The sequence below is a fragment of the Neofelis nebulosa genome, chromosome 5, assembly GCF_028018385.1.
Source record: "Neofelis nebulosa isolate mNeoNeb1 chromosome 5, mNeoNeb1.pri, whole genome shotgun sequence".
NCBI lineage: Eukaryota > Metazoa > Chordata > Mammalia > Carnivora > Felidae > Neofelis > Neofelis nebulosa.
Genome location: NC_080786.1, coordinates 110721394 through 110744786, shown reverse-complemented (window position 1 = coordinate 110744786; position 23393 = coordinate 110721394). Strand labels below are relative to the sequence as shown.

The following is a 23393-nucleotide window of genomic DNA, read 5'->3' as shown; positions in this document are numbered from 1 at the left end:
TACTCATCAGCCCCATATCATACTCCGCATGCTGCCCCATGCAGAGAGAGCAAGATCCAAGTACCAAAGAGACAGGTACACCAAATAAATATGGCCAGCAGCAGGTCCTTGACTCGATTTTATTATAAACTTTAAAAAATTCTCCAGCAATCACAATATGGAATAAAGACTGTACTCAAAATATCAGCTTGTCCCAAGAATGTGCATTTGAAAAGAAAGGCAGAGAAACTCTAGGATCTTCAAATCTCAAGGCATAGCTCAAAACAGACAAAAAAGCAAATCTATGTCATCAAGAATGAAAAAAAAACATGCTTTTTTGAAAAAGAAGAATGGATTTTGCTGGAATAGAGTCAGGGTGGAGTAGGAAGTGTCCACATATTAGGGTGTTAACTCATTTTTGTAAACCACTTGCCAAAAGTCAAAGGAAATCCCCAATAATGTCAGCAAAGGAAATATTTTTTAAAAATGCATCTTTTTTTAAGTACTTTTCTCCCTGCTTATGTAAAGTTAGTCTCAAACAGAAAACTGTAACACAAATAATCTTCAAATTATTATTAAATGGTCTTTGTTTACAAACTTCATATTACATAAGGAGTTACTGCATTTCTTTCAATAGAGCCCTCCCATGGGGGTATTCTGACAAGTACAGATCTAGCCAAATCATGTCCATTTCTCTAAAGTCTTGCTGCAGCCTGAATTCCCTTACAACCACACGCCTGGATGGCCAACAGCCTCTGTAGCTGTTTAGATCTCTGTTATAAAAAAGGCAAAGGGCACTGTTAGCCATACCTATTTTCCAATAGTGCTTAGGCTATCAAAGGCAATTAATAAATATTTCTTGAATGAATTCTTACTGATTTGAAGCAGAAATTAGGCTTCTTATTCCATAACAATGCTCAGTGGCAAAATCAGAAACATCAATTTGGCTTTGACGTGTGTTGGTTTTTGCTGGTGTCCAAAGTGGAATGTCTAGTTGGATATCTAGGGAAGTAGTCATACTTCCTTCCAAAGTGAATCCACTAAAAAATATGACCAAGTTCATGAAGCCCAACTCAGGTATCCACTTGCAGAGTAGTATTACATTTAGAGATACGTGGACCCAGATTGTGATTTCAGGTCTTACGATGCCTATCTCAAATGTTTAAAAGAACCTAAGAAGTTGGAGTCCAGCAACTTTTATTAAATTTACTTTTTCTCCCCTACTCTAGAGAGAGTCCCCAGACTTTCACATGACTAGACCTCTCTCATCTGTGCCATCCAGGTACTGTTACATGGCCCTTCTTATTTCCTTCTCCTCAGGGCTGAGGGCTCCTGGGCTCCTGGTTTGTTATCTCACCCTCCTGGAGCAGCGTCTTTCAGCTATTTGTGCTGAAAGCTTTCTTCTGTACTTGCAGCACTGTTCTCCCCCTCCACAGCGAGTGGGGGAGGTGACAATACAAGTGGGCAAGGGAGACTTGGAGAGCTGTGAAGCTCCTCCTGTTGGTAAGTAAGTAATTCTCCATCTTGGTACCCAAACAAAATAACTGAGATATGGCCCATCATGGGTGTTCATGTCACTGCTCCATGCCAAGAGTTTTCTTTTGAATCTAATTAAAAGTGAATTACTCCAAGGAGATCATCAAGCAAGGAGAGCTTAAAGCTTCTTTCTTAATAACTATAAGTGCTTCAAGAAATTTTGGTGGTTGCTGATACAATTTTGTGCGTTAAATATATAGCTTTCTCCCAATATGCCTGCAAAGTTCCCTACAAACACTGTATTACAGTCAGGACTTTCTACAGTGAACATTATTACTTGATGCCTTTTCCAGGACTCGTTGAACATGTAAACAGAATAGGTTGCCACTTATCTGACATGATTTGAGAGACATAAGGAGGGCTCCTAAGCTTTAAAAAATTCTTCCCTTGAAATCCAAGTTGGTGGAAATCTTCTCATTAAAGAAGCTTTATTAGAGAAGCATTGAAGCTTTATTCACAGAAGCATCTTTAGATAAAAGGCAAATATTTCACAGAAATAAGACATTTAGCTGCTGCCGACCATCAATACCTGATTATTATGAGAATATAAGATTATTTTCAAAAAGTAGGCTAGCAGGAATGGGGCAGTGACTAGAGAAATTTTGACAGATGGGAAAGTCTGGAGCTGAAAGCATTGCAAAGAGAAGGCAAGTCTGGAGTGGGGTAGTAGAAGTCTTTAGGTATTGACCTCCAGAGAGAACACCAAGAATGTGGGTGGGCCCCAAAGGCATGTTGATGCTTACCACACGTTCTGAATTTTCCCCCCAGTATCAAAACTGCCTTACACTGGATTGTATCACACAACAAAAATGGAAATAACTGACAAGTACAGAGCTTGATAAATGGTAGAAGTTTAACAGATGTTGATGGAAATTGAATTTCATTCATCTGCTTATCAAGGTGTTTTTCTTTGTCCCAACAAAACCACAAGTTTTTTTTTTAAAGAATGGATCAAGAACAAGGTCTTTAAAAATAGATTTTTTTTAAGTGGAAATTAAAACAGAAAAGAGGTGTGAGGGTTCTTGCCAGTCAAATCAACCAGCACTTTGTCAGCAAAGGAATCATAGAAATGTGGGCTGAGAAGGGCGTGCCTTCCAAAAAAGGGGTAGAAAGGAGGGCAACTGGGAATGGAATTCATCCCCTCAAGCACCAGATTTCCACAAAAACATTTCTGCAATCTGGTAATTTCATCTCAATAGCTTAATGCATCAGTGTTTTTAGAGTTTCCTTGATATAACAAAGCTAGCATTGCCATTAAAACATCTGTATTATATTTTAGAAAATGAAACTTACACCATAAAAATTAAAGTAAGTAAAATCAAATTTTTATGTGAAAAAAAATCTATCTGTCCCAAAAGGAATCCACAAACAAACAAACAAAAAAACTGGTCACTGCAAGTATTTATAAAGCACCTTTGAGTTGTGAAAACTACCCTCTGGACCAAGAAGACAAATGATTGATGACCACTTAGTTTAAAAAGGATCCTACAAGGCAGCTGCAAATGTGCACAAAAGCAATCAGGTTCCAACAAGTCTTCACCCACCTTAAAGAAATCAAACAATGGGGTAATTATTTTTGCCAGTCAAGGCTCTTCAACATGATGTTATCTTCATACGTTAATGCATATTTTTAAGTTCCATTAGGCTCTATGGTTTCATAACATGTTTATGGTGCTTGAGGCCCAGTGAGATACTTAAGTATTAAGATTTTCTTTCTTTCCTAATAAACGCTAGATTTCTTAGGCCCTGGCTGGAGAAAACACTCATGCTCAACCATAATGAACAGCACTGCCACGTCCTTTCACTTAAACAATATACATGATCCGCCCTATGGAAAAGAATCAGAGAATAGAGTCAATCAATCTTTATTAGCAGACTCTGTGATTTTTCCCTACTCACCAAAATTTATTTGTAACCCCAAAATCAATACTTGCAGCATTTTTGTGGTCTTTCGTGGACATGCATAGAGAGTCAAAAAAATTTGAGCTACCTGATGTGCATATTTCCAGCTGAGTTTGAACAGGGCAACACTCTGCCTCCTTATTTCAGCTCTCAGACTGTAAAGAAACATCCTTTGCGCAGTCTGTTTAGTGCCTTTTTTGTGCTTTTTGATGGTGGTTTCACTGTTTAAAATGGCCTCCAAGTGTAGTGAAGCAATGTGGCGGGGTCGTACGTGTAAGAAGGCTGTGTTGTGCCTCACAGAGTAAAATAGAGAAGTTCTGTTCAGGCATGATCGGTGGTGCTGCTGACTTGAGTTCAATGTTAATGAATCAACAACATATATTAAATAAGTTGTTTTTAAGTAGAAACATATGAAAAAGAAGGTTATATATTGATTGGTTAACAAAAATGTGATCAGAGACTCAACAGAAACCTAACCCTGTATTTCCCCTATAAGTAATAGTTCAATATTTGCTAACAAAGTGTTTGCAGCAACTTTATAGAACATGACTACTCTGAGCAATGAGAACCACTGTATTGTGTTCCATGGCTTATGGTGAGAAAAATAAGATCCAGGGAGACTAAGTTATTTCCTTTAATGTCACCCATCCAGTTAGAGCAGGGTAAAGACTATAATTGAGGTGTTTTGTTTACATGTCCAGTGGATTATTTTTCTGCCTAATACCCTCTTTCTCCAATCACACCTTGGTTGTGGATAAAGAGAAGGTTTTCTTTTCCACATTGCATGGGATGCCCAGGTTTACTCAGCATTCTCCTTTCCAGAGCACTCTCTTTCGAAGTGTGTCTTTTAAATTTGAAAAAGAGCTGAAATTGAGTCTTAAAACAGAAAGTGGGAAAAACTACATGACAGTTCAACCTAGGTGGTGTAATTTTAATGTTTGAGTTATGATGATTTATGAATAGAAGATATGGGGAGGGAAGGAGATAAGATCAAACTTCACTGAATGTTCCCTCTTGGCCAGGCAAATGTAGCCAATTCCCATATCTTACCTTATCTAATAAGAAATCTGTGGGTTCAGCAAATTTATTTACCTATTATCTTTTAGAAAAGATGGTGGTTTCTAAGAAAATTGATCTCCTATCTGTTTAAAGAAAGATGCCTAACAAGTGTGAACAAATCTCTAAGGGGTAGAGGTATAATTCAAAACTTATCTGACTCATTCCTATTAGAGCAGCTAAAATTTAAGAAGAAAAAAACAAAAAAAAATGGCAACACCAAGTTATGGGAAGGATATGAAACAACTGAAATCATCATGGTTTGCTATAAAAAGTGCTATAGCTACTTTGAAAACGGTTTGGCATTTCTAATAAAGCTAAACATATACGGAATATATGACAAAGAAATTCTACCCTTACTTATTTAACCAAGAGAAATAAAAGTATATGTTCACACAAAGACCTGTAAGCAAGTTTTTATAGCAGTTTTATTCATAATTGCCCCAAACTAGAAACAACCCAGAAGTCCATCAGTTGGTGAGTAAACAAACAGTGGTACAGGAGCACCTGGGTGGCTCAGTTGACTAAGCCTCTGACTCTTGATCTTGGCTCAGGTCATGATCTCACAGTGCATGAGTTCGAGCCCCACATTGGGCTCTGTGCTGACAGCATGGAGCCTGCTTAGGATTCTGTCACTCCCTGTCTCTGCTCCTCTCCCCCTTGAACTCTCTCTCTCTCTCTCTCTCAAAATACATAAATAAACTTAAAAAAAATAGTGATGCAGCCATATAGTGGAATCCTACTCAACCAATAAAAGGAACTACTAATACCTGCAACAACATGGATGTATCACAAAAGCACTATGCTAGGTGAAAAAATCCAGACAAAAAGCCTACATAATATATGCTTCTCTTATAGGACATTCTGAAAAGGGCAAAATTATAGACAGAAATCAGATCAGTGTTTTATAAGAGGCTAGGAGTAGGGGGAAGAAATTGACTACAAAGGAGCATGATGGAATTTTCTGGGGTGATGAAAATGCTATATATCTTGACTGAAATTGACAAAATAAAAACGTTTATCAGGTTGGATGAAAAAAGGGTAGACAAAGAGAAAATAGAGACATCTTTCATAGTGTTTAAATTTTGAAGGAAAGATGAAAGTTGCCTACACTCCAAATTTTTTTAAAAAATTTTTTAACGTTTTATTTTTTTTTGAGAAAGAGAGAGAGACAGAGTATGAGTGGGGGAGGGGCAGAAAGAGAGGGAGACACAGAATCTGAAGCAAGCTCCAGGCTCAAAGCTGCCAGCACAGAGCTGGTCGTGGGGCTCAAACTTGAAAACCGTGAGATCATGACCTGAACTGAAGTTGGACACTCAACCGACTGAGCCACTCAGGCGCCCCTAGATTTTTTTTCTTATTACAGAGATAGAGCATGCAAGCAGTGGAGAGGGGAAGAGGGAAAGGGAGAAAGAATCCTAAGCAAGCTCCATGTTCAGTGCAGAGTCCAACACAGGGCTCAATCCCACCACCGTGAGATCATGATCTGAGCCAAAGTCAAGAGTTGGATGCCCAACTGACTGAACCACCCAGATGCCCCATCTATCCTCTAGATTAAGCTATAACTACATATGAATATTTTCTAATTAGCTAAAGTAACATTAAAACGAGTCATATTTAGATTTAGGGTGCAGGATGGAACAAAAGGTATTCCAAGAGAAAGGTACCCTGAAAAATCAGACCTGCCTATGATGGTGTTTGAGATTCTCTCTCTAAGATACAACAGGTGAGTTGTTTGCAGTCTATGTAAACTATTTCTCCTGTTTGATAAGAACTTAGTTACTTTTAATATATTGATCTGAAGATAATTTAATTATTAGGTATATTAATAACAGTGCAGGAAATTTCTTAAAGAATATAGTTATAATCATGTTATTTTAGAAAAAAGAGAAAGATGCTAAGAAAGTCAAAACTTTTACATTTGAATGTAGATAAAAATATTTAATCACTGAGAGTTGCTTCCCTGTTTTGTTATATTGCAATAAAACACTGAAGCAAGATAACAAAATGGAACCTAAAAGCAATATACTCCCACTTTTAATGAATGAGTCCAAGGAGAAAAGTCACTTAGGAGTGAGTACCACTGCTGCCTTGGAGGAGAAGAGCCAGTGAGGATGAAGGAGTCCTTCACTTCCCAGGACAGAGTGGGAAAAGGATTCTAAAACAGCTGATCTCTAGTCACAGTTGTGACTCTTCTAGTGGCATGTTGCCTGTTTGGATGATGGTTTCAGATTTGTCTCAATGTTTTGGCCTTCCCTGACTTTTTTCTTTGCCATAGCATCCCTCATGAGTAGAGTCCACTTTAAAAGCCTGAATGTTTTGCTTAATAGTTTCCTTCATTGACAATGGATGAAGGAGTGGTAGGAAATGAGCTGCTAAAACAGCTCTTCCTTGGCAACTAGGATAAGACACTCTGGGAAGGTCAAGTCCATGGAGCCTTGAACCTGCATGAAAACAAGAGGCCACAGGGAGCCTTGTAATTCTTTGAATGATGATACATATTGGTGAAAAAAACTTGGGATCTAGACTGGAATTTGGTTTGGGAAGAGGGGCTAAGCAGGAAGACTCCTTATCCCTTGTGACCTGTATCATCCAAGAGACACAGATATTGACTAGCCAAGGAACAGGCCAACTGGATAGAAACTGCTTACCCAGTTTCATGTTTTGTTACATGCTTTGTTAATAAGGTCTTAGCAACTGATGATAAGTGTCTGTGATTCTTCTTTGTAATCATTTTATAAACAATGGTATTTTTGAAGGAAGTAAATGAGTTCAGCTTAAGCACTAGACACAGTAATTAATGAAGCATACTATAAGTCAGATATAGCTTGAGCATTTGTTACATTGTAGTATCGTGTTTAGTTCATCTATTTCTTTTGCTAGGGTATAAACTCCACAGGAACAGTAACCATTATTCTTCTTTATATCTTTATTCCTCCTATTATAGCACTGGGTGCTGATAAATGTTTTTTCTATAAGAGATAAGAAATTTCACAAATGCTTACCCTGGAGTTATAATTACACGAAGAATGCTATGACATAAACTTTAGCATGAGGTCAAAGCTAAGGCCAAAGGCCAAGGAGATAAGACCTTGGCCCTATCCAAGTTTGTCCCAGGAAGCCCATTTGTTCCTCAGGGGAATTCGGGGATGTAGGTCAGCTACAGGGTGGATCTTAATTTGCTTCTCTTTAAGCTGTCTTGGGCACAGGTTGACTCTCCTAAATGACAGCAGGACCAATACAGACTCACCCTTGGCCTTAGGCCAGTCCTGAAATGGCCTCTGGAATGAAAGCCAAGGCCATCTATTAAGTCCTCAAAAGACCAGGTCTTTAACTGCTCTAAACTAACAAACATTTTCTATGATTACTTTAGAAGGATATTCGTTCACATATTGTTTCCAATCATTCTTTGGTCAGCATTTATGCCCAGTTGTTTTGTAATGGATCCAAAATTATCCTCCAGAATTTATTTCCAGTTATCTTTTGCCTGTAGGCAAAACTACATTTCCCAAAGTTATGTGCCAATAAATAAAATTATCTGTATTTTTCATTCTATTTTTATTCCACTTAAATCATCCTTTAAATTACAATAAAAAGACACTCCCTAAATTAATTATCTATTGTTGTATAATAAATTAATCCAAAGCCTAGAGGCTTAAGCAATAAGCATTTATTATCCACACAGTTGCTATAGATCAAGAAGGAACTTGGAAACAGGTTGGCTAGGTAGTTATAATTCAGAATCTCTCATGAGATGCAGTCAAGATATTGACCAGAGTTTTAATCATCTGAAGGTTTGACTGGGGCTGGAGGATGCATTCCAAGATGGTACATTCATATGGCTAGCAAATTAGTGCTGGCTATGAGGAGGAAGTCTCAGTTCCTTACCGCGTGGACCTCTCCACAAGACTTCTCCAGACTGAGTGATCCCCAAGAAAGAACAAGGTGTGAACTGCAATGTCTTTTATTACCTAGCCTCAGAAGTCACACATCTTTACTTCACTTTTTCTCTGTGCTGATGGAACACAGGCCAGCCATGATTCAGTATGTGAGGGGACTCTACAAAGACATGCATACCAGGAGGTGGGGATTCACGGTGAGGTGAAGTGGTGAGGATCATTGAGGGTTATTTGAATACTATACGTCCATATTTAATTTTTTGGCACCACAACAAAACCAATTGCATAAAATAAACTGTGTTCCTATCTTAGTTGTGAAGTTTGAGATTTTTCACGGACCATCTCAGAGCCCTTTCTTTATATTCTATGCACATAGTAGTAATCCTTCCAGCCACTCATTTGATACATCCTAATTCTAACTCAGTAAAAGGCATCTGTCTAGACATATAGTTCTTAACTTTCACTGGCTTTTAGACTTCTTTGAGGATCTCAATGTCCAAAGATCAATACCCTCCAAAATGTATATACCCATAAGTACACTACTTTACATACAACTTGTATGAGTTTTATGGACTCCCAGAGCTAAGAAAAGAAACTCAAAGCTGAAAGCTACATACACAGTGTTTTCAGATAGCTGCCAAATATAAATGCCACAGCTAATGTTCAATAATAAGGGCTGGCTAGGGGCGCCTGGGTGGCGCAGTCGGTTAAGCGTCCGACTTCAGCCAGGTCACGATCTCGCGGTCCGTGAGTTCGAGCCCCGCGTCAGGCTCTGGGCTGATGGCTCGGAGCCTGGAGCCTGTTTCCGATTCTGTGTCTCCCTCTCTCTCTCTGCCCCTCCCCTGTTCATGCTCTGTCTCTCTCTGTCCCAAAAATAAAAAAAATAAAAAAAAAAAAAACGTTGAAAAAAAAAAATTAAAAAAAAAAAATAATAAGGGCTGGCTAACCATCTATGTGAGTCAAAACAACAAAGCACTTTTATGTGAAGTATCAAATTCATCTTTAGTTTCACAACTGTATTATTCTTGATTGACCTGGTAAACTGTTCATACTTTATGGTGGGATTTCTTAAGTTTGGGTTACACTTAACAGATGCTTCAGTCTAATATTAAGCATTAACTTTACTGTACATATACACAAGAGAATGACTCTCACTAATATGTCATAATGTCACCAAAAACTGTCCAGCCCTGGTTTTAAACATTACTCACTACCAAACAAGGTTACATTAATGGTGAATGCTGCTCAGAACTCCAGCCAGGTATGGGAAAAAGTGGTTTCTAGGTATAAAAGCAGACAGAAGTTCATCACAAGAACTAGAGCCCTTACTATCCCAAACTATAATTTTTTGCAGACATGTATCATATACTGAACAATGAAAACCACAGGTTCTTCAAGTTTATAGAACTGTAGTAAGCTAGCTAAGTTCCTCTTAACCAATTTCTTCAAATTAGTGTCTCAGAGCTTGGTGCTGTTTATATAAAAAGATGAGTATTCTTTCTCTCTACACAGTTAATCTCAGCAGAATCAGCAGTGATAGTTGCTAAATGCAGACCTACTAAATCAGAATCTGGTATGAGTTTAGTAAGGGGTAGGGGGCATGAAGGGTGGCATTGGGGAAGGTAGTCCATGCACACTAACAGATTCACTAAGTCAGTGGTTTGCAAAAATGTGGTCCCAGGGCCAGCAGCACCAGCACCAGCACCTGGAAAATTGTGAGAAATGCAGATTCTCTGGGCCACTTGGTCTCTGAGTTTCTGATCCACTGAGTCAGGAGCTCAGGGGATGACATCCAGCACTTTGAGTTTTAATAGGCCCTCTAGATGATTCTGATGCTCACTCGACCTTGAACACCACTGCACTTAGGGATTCCTTGCTCCTCAATATAATCTGAGATTTATTATCTCCAGGTTTGCTGAACAGCTATGTCTCAATAAAACAAAATTCACACGTTTCTTTTTCTATTTCCATTTTCTACAACCAGGGCCTGTGGATGGATGTAGGATGCAAGTCCTCAAAGGAGGAAGGATAGGTGGGAGAGAGACTAGTTTTAATACAGATTAATGGAGGTACATGTTCCTCCCCTTAAAAAAAAAGAAAAAGGAAGAAACAAACACTCCCACAAAATAAGAAAGAGCCTAGAAAGAAATATCCCTAAAAAGATCTTGACTGTGCTAATGCTTATCCTTTAATGTCTTTTAAATTATTTAATAATATAATTTTCAGGAAGTTTGTTTAGTGTTAATGTCTGTGGTCCCTTTGTGGCCTATGAACCTCTGGCTATGAAAAGGAGTGTTTGAAATGGACGTTTCTGGGACACCACAAGAACCTTTCAGATGACATGTGAGCATGGGTTATGACGACTTTGGAAAACAGTACAGTCAATACTTGTTGTCTTAATTTTCTGACATAAGTGAAAACAGATGCTTGGAATGAATGGCCGATTAAGAACAAGTGTTATATAATGCAATTCAGCTGACAAATTTAGGGGATTATAAAACTAAATTGCGTTCTTTGTAAAGAGCTGAGAAAGGCACCTGAAAGTATTTGAAAAAGCATTGACATGTTGATGAAATATTGTGAAAGTGAGATTTCTTGCCAAGAGTATATGGAGAAGGAATTTTGACTAACCAGGACTATGAAGGATTGTTACCTCTTTAAGTGATTCAAGAATATTTTTAATTAGTCTTTCTGGTGATTGAGTTGTAATATCAACGTTTAAACTTTGAGTTACTATTTCCAAAACAAGGTAATAAAAATAATCACTTGTTCCAGTGAAAGACTGTAAAGACTTTTTAACTAGATTGTTCCACATAAGAGCAAAACGCTACACCAGAGTAACACCAGTATGTTGATCAATCAAAAATCAGTGGTGCATCATGCCAAGTTTAACCCATTTCTAGGTCTTTCATCTATTTCATATTTATCGGTTTTCAATTTGTAGCTCAAGGAGAACCAGCACAATAATGCAGCATGGCACACGTGTGTAAGCACACACCCTTGAATCTGGAAACCTAATTTTACATACATATTTTTTTCACTAGTCATTATCACCGTAGGTCATTGTTGAAAAAGTCTAAAATCCAGTAGAACATATAAAGTTTCCATGGCAGAGATGGTGGATGTCTTCCAAGCACAAGGGTAAAAACTTGAAAAAGACATGAAAGCGAAAAAGAGGAGGCTGTAAAGAGTGAGAGAAAAATTTGAAAGTCATCTGTTGAGTATAGCAAAGCAAAGGGGGAGCCAGAGAAACAGAGATCAAAGAGGGAGACTGGCACACTGAAATTGTATTAATGGTATTAAATGCCTGCTACTGTGATCCAGTGACCAATTCAAGGATCACATTTCATAGGGGACACTTAACCCAGGAACTCAGTTTCATGGAAACATTAGTTACCAATGAAATGGAGAGAAACATGGCATTTGAACTTAAGATCCAACTCAATGAGCCCCTGAAAAACAGCAAAGTTCTGTGCAAGTTCTTCAAAATATCAAACTCCAGCAACTACAATGGAACAAAAATTCAGGATAAATAGAAAAGTGACCTTACAAAATACCACTGTGCTTTCTGGCTTTTATCAGGCTTATGTTGTTGCCATAATTCAAGGGATGTAATAACTTATGCCATGTTCAAAACCATTTAACAATGAACTGTGGTGTTAATATACAGTTATATTTTGTTCAATCTGATATGCACAGAGCTTATCAGATGAATGTAAATTTGTGCTTCTTGCAAACTTGCTGATGCCAAGATAACTAAGTGGGAAACCATGATATTTTCAGTCAAGTGGAACATTTAGCATGACATAGAAAATACCCACTGCAGACTTGAAAAAATTATGAAGTGTGCATTTTTTTCCAAAGCGGTGATTCCTGATGTAACTGAACAGATAAGGAGTCAGTTGTGAGGTGAAAAGGAGGGGCCAAAGTGGCCTGCAGAAGAGACTGAGGGTGGAAGCCAGTAGAATGTTCTGAGGACTCCTATGGTGTTGACAGAAGGGAGAAAGAGAAAAGGAGGGAAGTAGGAGGAAAAGAGGGGAGAGAAGGAGGAATATCAGGAACAAAAGGAATATCAGGAACAAAAAGAGAGGGCAAGAAAAAAAGTCTCAGCAGGTGGCTGATCAGACCAACACAGTACCTGAGAGTTGGCTAGACAGTCAGTAGCAGACATCCAGGGGGAGTTCAAGTCACATAGAACTGAATCCCAAGGGTATGTAGAGATACAATTGACCAAGGACCACAACTTGTGCTCCCAAATCTTTCACAATAACTTAAATCTGCTCTGAGTGCGACCTTCCAACCTCCTGCAGAGAACTGGACAAAGGAACAGGAGCAGGATGCTGGTGGCAAGATTTATTCTTAAAAAATCCACAGTGCTGTGGTTCTTCTACTCAGTCTCTGTGTCACTGTGAGGCCAACCCACTACAAGCCCAGGCTCAGGAAACTGATTTCCAGCAATGGAGCACTCTTGTAGCTCAGCATATTTTCAGGAAGGGTCCAGGAGACTAGAGCATCTAGGAGATCTTTTAGACCTCTAGCTGCCATGGCAGGTAGAGAATTTTCAAAAATGCATCTGGTCTTTACATACCCTCTTATTTAGTTTAAGAAAGTTACTAACAAAAAAATCCGTTAAAGTCACCCTACTATTATTTATTAGTGGAAGCTAAAAAGAGAACTGTTATTTTTATGATTCCTTTTTTTCAGGGAAGCAGATCTGATTTCAGTGAGGTCAGGTCACTTGCTCAGACTCACATTCACTCCTGCAGTTTGCCCACTGGCCCCCATTGCTATTTTCCAATATTGACCATTTCAATGCACGATGAAACTACAGACTAAACCTCAAAGGAAGAACATGGCCAGTGCCATTTTCCCTCCAATTCTGGGAAAAATATGAGTAATTAGGTAATTATTCTGTGACAATAGCATCATTGGGGTGTTTGAAGAGGCTGAGCCAGCAGAGGGAAGGAGGGGTTCTTCTTCCAATCATCTGATCCCTTGTCCTACACGTACTAGCTGGAGAGGCTTTAACTCCATCTGGGAAAGTGAAAGGAGAAGCAGCCTCTGTCATGTATCCCCTGCTGGCATATCTGTAACAGGGCTGAATTCCAGAGTTCTCTGCCAGCATGACTTTGGCAGCTGCCCCAAACTCCTCCTTCTGCTGCACTCAGAAAAGGAAGGCCTGTTAGGTCTTGCACGCCCACACACACGTGCGCACAGTGGACTCTCAGCAGGGCCCTTGGAGAACCAGAATGTTTTCTTATCAGTTAACAGAATGGAAAAAATCAACGAATGGCATTTAAGGAAAAAGGAAATCTGAAACTCCATTTGGGCATCTTGTCAGAAGCAAAGTACCCCAAGCTTTGTTACCAAGGGTTTATTCTCCACTCAAAGAGGAGAGACCTTTCCTTTTATTGGAAATTCAGTGAAATACATTTTAAAGATGTTTCAGATTATAAGCCATCCTATGGGCTCACAAATTATCCTTAACATAAAACAGAAGGACGGTGAGCTGGAATGTATGTGGTAAATGTGCACAATTAAAGGAACCATGTCCAAAGGTGATTTATATAACTTGGACCTTCTGAATAGGGAAATTCATTGAACATTTGCTTAACTCCTATATTTTGCATTAGCTGGAATTATAGGGTACTTCGTTTTTCTTAATATATTACATTAATTTATTTTTTTCTTCTTTATGTGTATCACTTAAAGCTAGTGCATGGCAACACAATGGAATAGCTTAACTCCTAAAAATTTTGTATGTTAACTAAGGACAAAGAATTAAGGCACCAACAGTTTCATCTAAAAGAAAATTACATTTCTGTGGCCAAATAGTTTTAAATACAACTTTCTCAAATTCCTTGAAGGCAGGAAATGTCCTACTCATCTTTGTAATCCTACTATTGCTTTTTTAAATGATGATTAAATGACAGAATAAATAAATTTAAGTTCAGTCCTGAAAAACACAATCAGCCGTAGTTTCTCAGATCTACCTTCTGATATTTTGTGAAAGTAGGATTAGCACTTATGTTCTAACACCAAAAGCAAATGTTAATCTCAATTTTAAACATTTCCTTATTCTATGTAGGCTGATAAGGGAGCCTCAAAAATTTTCCAAATAAGGCTTTAAAATTCTAGAACAAAGCAGAAAAAAAATCATCTTTGAATTGATTTTAAAACTTAAATAGCAAAATAGTTTGTTTCCAACTTTTAAATTTTACTCTGCATACATCTAGAAAGATTTATCAAGCACTTGCACATACAAATTTTCAAAACTGTAAATCAGTAGTTCTCAACTCTGATCATACTGGAACCACCTGAGAAATTTTTAAAACTCTCCCACCCCAGACCAATCAAATTATAACTGAGTAGGGAAGGAGAATAGTACTGATACTTTTGAAAACTCTCTAGTTACTCTAATGGGCAGTGAGGGTTACAGCTATCAGAATAGATGTAATAGTATTTGTACTCAGAGCTAAACTTACTTTAAAAGAAAACATTGAGTTATTATATCATCCGTGAAGCTTGAACTGGACCTCAACTTTATGCAAAATTAACTTCTAACCTGACTAGCAGGTGCTTGGAGTAGGTTGACTTGATCTGGTTTTCTAATGCATAGACTTTAGTAGTACAGTCTGTGACTAGAGAACAATAATGAGCCTTCTATGAAGGTATCACATCTTCTACTTCCTTTTCAGGATTCCTCAGGGAGGAACATTAGCTGACTTCATAGCTTGCTATACCAAAAGAGCCTAAAAACCTCAGGCTAGCTTTAAGGCTCCTAAATTTCTATCAAAATCACTAGGAATACAAGTCAGGATTTTGTTAGATCAGGGAAACTTACGACACACTCTAAAATTCTCACTGTGAAAGGTTCTTGGTAGAGACCCAAACTAACATGAGCAGCAAGCAGAGTAAGCCCTGATTCAGCCTTCCTGTCCACAGGACTTCAGCAAAGTATACTGAGACCAGGAGGTTTGCCCTTCTTACCATGGACCTCTTAGGCCTTTAGGACAATCCCAACACAAGAAGAGACTGTGGGATAGAGAAAAAAGCCACACAGGGTATTCTAGTATTAAACATTCTATGAGTTTCTGGATACCATGTTAAGAATATATCCTATGTACAACCTAAATTTTGTGTTTTGATTCCTAGAACATATGGAAGAATTGTTTTATTAACAGCAAAAAGGATCGGAAAAAGCTCCTTTTGTTCATCCAGTTGTCTCCATCACATGCACCAGCACAAATACACTTTCTTCCTCAAAACACAAACTTAACTCAACTTTATAACAACTCCTCCATTCACTGATGTTTCAGAAGCACATTTTATGGGAACTGTGTCATCAACTCAATAGGGGTTACTTTCTTAATATTTGTACATTTTGTTAAAGAAAATTTTTGCTCTGTCTTATGTTTTCTCTTTTTGGGTGAGAGATGGTGACATCTAAGTCTTAAAATGAAAATCAGGGTTTCTATTTGGGGAGAGTTTACTTTCCATATCCCTCTACATGGGATTGACCACATTTGATGTGCCACAGAGGAAATCAGCAAAGGAATCTAGGCATTGACTGGATTCTTGCACACATAAAATTGTGCCCTAAATATGTACCTTAAGTCTTTGCACTCTTAACATGTTTATCTCAATTCTCAGGAATTTCCTAGAATTGACCCTAACCATGGAGGGAGACAAATTGGCAGTTTGCCTAATGGGGACCTTCCACTAAAGGCTGAATTCTATGGAAAGTAGATTGGTGTTAATACTCAAACCAGTATATTCTCTGGAGTTATATCTGCTATATTCATAGTTCCAATATATCATTTACTAGCTGTATGATTCTAGTAGCCATTGACCATTTTGTAGTGGGTAGGCTCTAAGATAACTCCCAATACCCCTATCTCCTGATATTAACTCCCTTGTATAATCACCTTATGTGACAGGGCCTGTGAGTTGTTTCTAACCAATAGAATGTGAAAAAGGTCATAGGCTTTCACTTCCATGATGAGGCTGCATAAAATTAAAATTTTTATCTTGCCTGCAAATTAATCTGTGTTTGGACACTTTGATGAAGCAAGGAGACATAATAGAAATGCTCATGTGGCAAAGAATTGAGGTGACCTCTGGTCAATTGCCAGAATTCCTCAAGGAACTGAATTCTACCAACAACCACAAAAATTTGGAAGTGGACCTTTCCCCAGTCAAGCCTTCATATGAGACCCTATCCCTGCCCAACTCTCTGTTGCAACCTGTGAAAGACAGTGAAGAGAGGCCCCAAATAAGACAGACTCAGTCTTGTAACCCACAGCAATTTTGAAATAATAAATATGTGTTGTTTTAAGCTGATGATTTTGTGGCCATTTGTTGTACATCAATAGTTAACTAAAAAACTAGGGGTGCCTGGGTGGCTCAGTCAGTTGAGAGTCCAAAGTTCACTCAGGTCATGATCTCACGGTTCATGAGTTCCAGCACTGTGTCTCTCTCTCAAAATAAATAAACATAAAAAATATTTTAAATAGTTAACTAGCAAACTCTTCAGGCTTAGTTCCTCATCTGTGAAATATGAAAAATAATAACATATCTTCATAGGTGTGAGGATAAAATGAGATAATTTATGCTAAACACAGCATTAAACATCATGCCTGCTATGGAGTAATATGGTTAATTGTTTTCATATTTTTAAATGTCATTTTAACAGAATGTATGTAGTGAAACCATTCATATTCTATTTATAACATGTTCCTTCTTTAGCTGATACTATTTATTTTTACATTTTTATTTTACTATTATAATATCTTTCACTTTAGATTATTCTATTTATTTTTTAATTTTACATTTATTCTTAGATCACTTTTATAAGTTCATATATTACGTACAACATTCTCTCTTATACCTACTTTTACAATGGCAAGCAAGAAACAAGCGAAAGGAAAATCTTTCTGAAGACAGTGACCCAGATAGAACAGTGGGTCTCATCCCCTGAATGATCCTCTCTTTATTAGATACCTCGCTTTTGTCTTAAAGAAACCTTCTGCCAACTCACATTTAACCGACAAAAACATTTTAGCTGTCTTTTCTATGAGACAGTGTAGATAAAGTCTCTTATTCTCAATTGTTTCCCTGTGAAAGAGAGAGGCTGAAATTCCTTACCATTCCATATCTCATAGTCTGATATAGTAGTCTATAAAACTGAAAAAAAGTAGCAAATATATAGTTAACACAGGAGAACTTAATTTTTAAACCTTAGGTTTTATACATGATAGTCTTAGCACCAAAAAATTATATTTAATCAATTCCTAATATAGGGTTATTTTATAACAAGGATTGGATCTCATTTTTACCTAATAGATGCTCAATAAACACAAACAAATCAATAAAACTGCCAAGAAACTTTGGAGCTGACAAAGATACTAAAATAATTCTCCCATAGTTTTCAAACTTTTTTGTTTCCTTTTAGCAGAGGAGCCATATTTTTCCAATATACTCGTATACAGTGACACCAGTACATAAATATACATCAACTTATTAAAAGCAGAATCCTACCCAGTAGGTTTCTTTTGCACTCCCCATTAATATCCCCCCAACTTCCCTGCCCTAAGATGGAAGAGATCTTCTCCAGCCCCTTGCAAATATTACTCACCTTTTAGAGAAATGGACTGGGTCATTGGAGTGACACATGAAATTTTGTCAAAGTAAGATTGGGAGGTATCCATGGAAAGTGAGAGCCAGACCCCAGGTGAATGTCTGGAAAAGTTTACAGAGCAAAACATAGGAGTCCTCCACTCCAAAGACAAGCTTCTATTTCCTCTTTGTAATCAATCTTGGGGAGTCAATGAGTCTTGGGCAAATAGAGACAAGGAAGACACAGTTGCATCCTATGTGGACTTCCCAGTTCCGGCTTCTTCTCTGAGTACTTTAATGCCAGCTGAGCACTGGCACCTGGGCGTTTCCTAGGGTCTGGCCATGCAGCTTCCTCTGTTGCGAAGGCCCCTCAACTCCCAGCCATCCTCTTCCTTGCACCAACTTGTATTTGTCTTCCAGGCCTCTACTTAAGTACTTTATCCTCTCCTAATTCTTGATCCCTTCTGGCTGGGGTGGGTCCTCTGGCTGTTCTCAAAGCTCCATGTGCTTTACCTAAAGTGGAGGATAATCTCACTCTATTGTAATTATCCCTTTATATCCCCGTCTCCTCCATTACTGGGTCAGCTCCTTAAAGACAGGTGTCATGCTGTGTGTTCCTAGCCTCAGTGCTCTGCATACACATGGAATATAATTTGTTACTTAAATAAATTAGTATATCTTCACATAAAGCAGGGAACTGATATTACATGGAAATTAAGGATATATATATTCTTTTGCCACTTGCTGTCTGTGTGACTGGGCAAATCGCTTAAATGCTCTGGGCACAATTTTATGCTCTGTAAAATAGGAATAGTAAAATACCTGCTATATAGGGGAGCTTTGAGGATTGAGACTTTCCACATTAAAAATATTTAGCCTTAAATTACCACAGGCAATATGAGCTCAAAAAATGTTATCTATAAGTTATTAATAACTGTGACAGTTATTGTTATTTTTACCATCTTCCCCTGTTTTATGCCCTTGGAATCAGTGATTTCTATCTACTATGTCAGGTAAGAACCTGAGGCAAAGAGCCAGCTGCCTCTTCCCTCTGCTACATGCCAAGAGTCTCACCCAAGAGCCTTATGCCTTCAGGCTATCTGATTACACTAGTATCTTGGATGTTCCTCTGTGATTTTCCTCACACGTGCCTCAGGACTGATAGAGTTCTCTAGAAATAGTAGGCTTTGCCTCCTGGCAGATTACAATCTTCCATACACAGGAGTTGTTGCAGAGAGCTCCCATTATAAGCTTTCCTTGGCTCCCTTCACAACATATTGTTCTCTGTGGCTTTTATCCTAGCTTGGTATGCAGCAGGGGAAGAAGAGGTCTGTGGTGCCAAGAATAAAGATTCCAAGAGGTAGCTGGAGCACAGGGGCTTTCAGAGGTGTCAAATAATGTGGTGATTCTTCTCAGGGTCTGTATGTTATGGTTTAATTCTCTTCCTGAAAAACAAGCTCAAGGGATCTCTCCAGGAAGCTCTGTAAGGCCTTACCAATCCCTAGGGAAAGCTGATCCTAAGGCAAAGGTGCAGCTTTCCATAAAGAACAGCAATGTTTGACCTTGACAATCAAATATCCATTGGGGTTGGCCATGGTCAACCTACAGCGCAGGAGAGGTTTTCTTTCATTGTCTGTAGAGCAACACTTAACTCTCTTGCCCCACCTTTCTGCCAAAAACATGCCACCTAAATTTACTGCCCTCCAAGAATTTGTCTGACAGTTTGGGCACAAGATCACAAATTATGGTATACCTATTTTTTAAAATATTGATCCACTTTTCTATGACCATTTAACATGATATCTCGTCTCATTTAATCCTAAAACACTATGAGATAGTTACCATTATTCCCCTTTTACAGATGACAAAACCGGGCTTAGCAAAGGCAAACGATTTGCCAAAACACATACTCATTAAGTTGTAGAGAGAAGAGATCCATTAATAATAGTCTTTAACTTTAAGCTTTTGAAAAACAAGAAGGACTCTTCCAATATCTTATTTTCTGTAACCAAGTATGTGGTTACATACTTGTATGCATACTAAGTATGCAAATAGGTATAAGACAAGGAACAAATATATCTTATTTTAAAAATAATTTCTTTTTCCTATAAATTCCCAACTATATATACCTATATATATGTATATTTATGTATATATATAGATATAGGTATATATATACATAAATATACATATATACACACACATATATATAGAAAGATATATATATATATATATATATACACATATATATAATGTGTGTGTGTGTGTATGTGTATGTACAGAGGATACATTTTCTTGGGAAAATGTGAATATTAAGATAATGGTTATGATATTTACAGGAAAAAAATTTATTCAAGTGAAAGGTAGCATTCACACACACTGCACAATGTAACTCCTAAAGTTTGGAGCAGAGAAGCCTGCTTATCAGGCAGGAAACAGGGTAGAACATGCCTTTCAAGTCAGAAGTCCAGGATCCAGTCCTGGTCCTGTTATGGATGGGGGAAAGTCACAAACCCTCCCACCTTTGAGTGTTTTCATTTGTAAAGTAAATAGTTAAGCTAGGGCAGTGGCTCCCAAATATTGACCTTTGATGAAATTTTCCTTAGTTTATGGTGAAAAGAGAAAAATAAAAACAACACACTTATTTGTATAAATTTCATTTATTTTATAAGTCTGTTAAAATGGTTGCTTTTATGAACACTGGGGATTTTGGTTCCTCTTGGAAATCCTCAAGTATGTCTTCTATAATGGAACCTTGATGTTAAAAATATATATGTATTTTTACTGGCCCATAAATTTAAAGGTCTGGGAACCACTCAATTAACCATTAATGTCCTCTCTAGCTTCAAAACTCTATCCTCTTCTTAAATCACAAATGACATATAATTAGCTCTAAAGTAGGAAGGAAGAAAAGAAAACCTTTTTATCCCCACCTTGTTCTTGTTTAGCTCAGCATTTCCCCAAATGTGTCCTGTGTGAGACAATCCCCTATCAAGATATCATAGCTATTTCACTAGAAAAATGGACTCTTTTTTAGTCAAATGAGTTTGAGAAACGATGGGTTAAAAATGTTGGGCAGTTTCCTTTACCGAGTAATTTTCAGAATGGGTGAAATGCTCACATCTGTTGTGACTCCCCAAAAGAAGACAAAGCGGGAAGGCTCCTTAAGTTATTGGTGGAGAGCAGATGCCTGCCCAACCCCCCTTTTGAGGACAATACACCTATTTCTGAACACAGTTTGAGAAAAGTGACTTCACCTAACCGAAAGTTCCTCAGTGGCTTTTATGATAAGCAAAGAAACAAGGAGACTTGCCAGTTATTTTGTAAGAAAATTATTTTTAACAATTTCTCAACAATTACCAACACTACAGATATTTCTTAAAATTACAAAGGAAACCTGGATAAAAATTCTTCAGATTAAAGTACAAGGAAGAGACAAAAGTCTTGTGGCCTTTTAGGGCAACATCTTTTTTTTTTTTTTTTTAACTATAACAAATAAAGGAAAACTGTGTCAAGAGATTTGTATCCAGTGATTGCAACATGATAATTAAAGCATTTGGAATTTGCCGAAGTCTGCAGTAACAAAATTATGGCTATCATCCCTACACAGTGAATAGGAGATAAAATAAAACCATCTGTAGGTATTGAGCCTGAGAAAACCCCAGACTTCTCTCAAATGATGTGTCCTTGTTAAATATTTCAGCAGGAAGAACAATTCATTCTAAATGCTTCTGCCTCAACATTGATGTACTTAAATGTTTTTACAATGATCAAGGAAACAACATTCTTGATAGAAGCAGAAGATCTAACAGTATGTGTTTTTATTTTTATTTTTTTTAGTTTTGCATAATTATCTATCTGTTTAGAGTTAAGAAGGTTTACTTAGCCTTTTTTCTTGCTTTTTACATCACCCTGTGAAATATCAACGGGCCCAACCCTTCAGCCTTCACATTCTGGATTCAAGTTTCACTTACCACACTGAGGAGAGAACAGTTTTCACTTGGGACAGGATGATTTGGGAACACACTACCCAGAGGGAGGACCTGGGAAGGATCTTTTGGACATTCTGACACTAACACCCTCTCTCTCTGACCCTAGGTTTTGGACAAGACATTACCCCCAATATTTTCCGTCATAACCATATAGTAAGTTCCAGCCTGTTTTTCATAGTCCTGCTGACTACAACAGTCTGCAGCCATAAAAAGCCTTCCCTGACCTAGAGTTGGCTGAGAAAGCGCCTCTGCAAAGGAACAAAAAAAGTACATGCAACGTCTACGTTCAAAGATAGGAGAGAGGCAAGCTCTTCTTTTGGTGCTGATGGGCTCAAAAGATTGCTTTTAGGGTCTAAATTTAGAAATTTCCATTTTCTTTTGATGGCATTTATAAACAAAATACCAACACTAAAATGCGAGCAATTTAGCCAGGAAAAGGGGGAGTGTCCCATCCAGCAGATCAAACCCTCTTCCAAACTCCCCTGGAGAGAAGTGTCTACAAATTAGCACATGACCCTACTTTGGTGTGCCCTGCCTGGAGTCCCTCAAACCCCAAATTAGCAAGCAAGTACGTGTGAGGTTTACACCATTCAAAGTTTCAGAATTAGCTTCTTTTAAACCTAAAGCCAGAACTCATTTAGTCTCTGGGAAGGGGAATGAAAACACCAAACAACTCTTTTTTAACAGACTAGAAAACCCATCCACATATGATTCAATATACAAACACCGTAGTTTGAATCCATAGCATTCAAGCTACTGTGAACGTCTGTTAAACCTAATAAGAAGTTGGTCTTCATTTTTTGCATTCAAGAGATCCAATCGAAAAATAAATAACAGAGGGGAAAAGAAGTAAAAGTTTAAGCAACTCCTTCACGCATATGAACTCTGACTCCACAGAATAACTGTATTCCCCCCGACCTGGCAAAGTAGATCACATTTAATATCGACATTTAAAAACTAGTATCTCTTAAAAATTATTTTTAAAACACAAAACATCAGAGCTACTTGCCTTTTGGCAATTTCTGTGCATTTCCCAGGGCTAGTGCAATACTTCCACAGAGAAGTAGACACCCCAAGCTGGAGAGCATGTTGCATTTGCCACCTCGCACGGGGAGTAATGCTGGTGGGTGTCCTGCAGCCCTGAAGCTGCATTTAAGCGGACTGTCTCCCAGTGACAGAGGCGGGCGGCCGCACTTAGCTGTGCTGTGGGCTTACTCACAGGGGGTGGAGACAAAATGACATCACACCCTTTCCCACACACACCAAAAAAAAAAAAAAAAAAAAAAAAAAAAAAGAAGGCACAACAGCAAAAACATAGCATCACATTTCTCTCTGTTAGGTTGTAACTGTCTCTCCTCTCTGTGAGAGAAAAACTTGAAATTTTGGTCAGTCTATATTTCTGAGAGAAATA

General features: G+C 38.0%; 1 protein-coding gene across 38 annotated transcripts in view; it reads right to left on the bottom strand.

Moving 5' to 3' along the window:
- ABI3BP (ABI family member 3 binding protein) overlaps nucleotides 1-23175 on the bottom strand; it is a 261584-nt gene extending 238409 nt beyond the window's left edge. For 30 of the 38 annotated variants that reach the window (XM_058731566.1, XM_058731582.1, XM_058731576.1 and 27 more), the window contains exon 1: nucleotides 22992-23175. In XM_058731566.1, coding sequence (XP_058587549.1) covers nucleotides 22992-23070 — 79 coding nt within the window. In that variant the 5' untranslated portion in view covers nucleotides 23071-23175. The remainder of the gene's footprint in view (nucleotides 1-22991) is intronic. The other 8 variants (XM_058731595.1, XM_058731597.1, XM_058731596.1 and 5 more) reach the window with 2 other exon arrangements.
- Nucleotides 23176-23393: the final 218 nt, after the last annotated feature.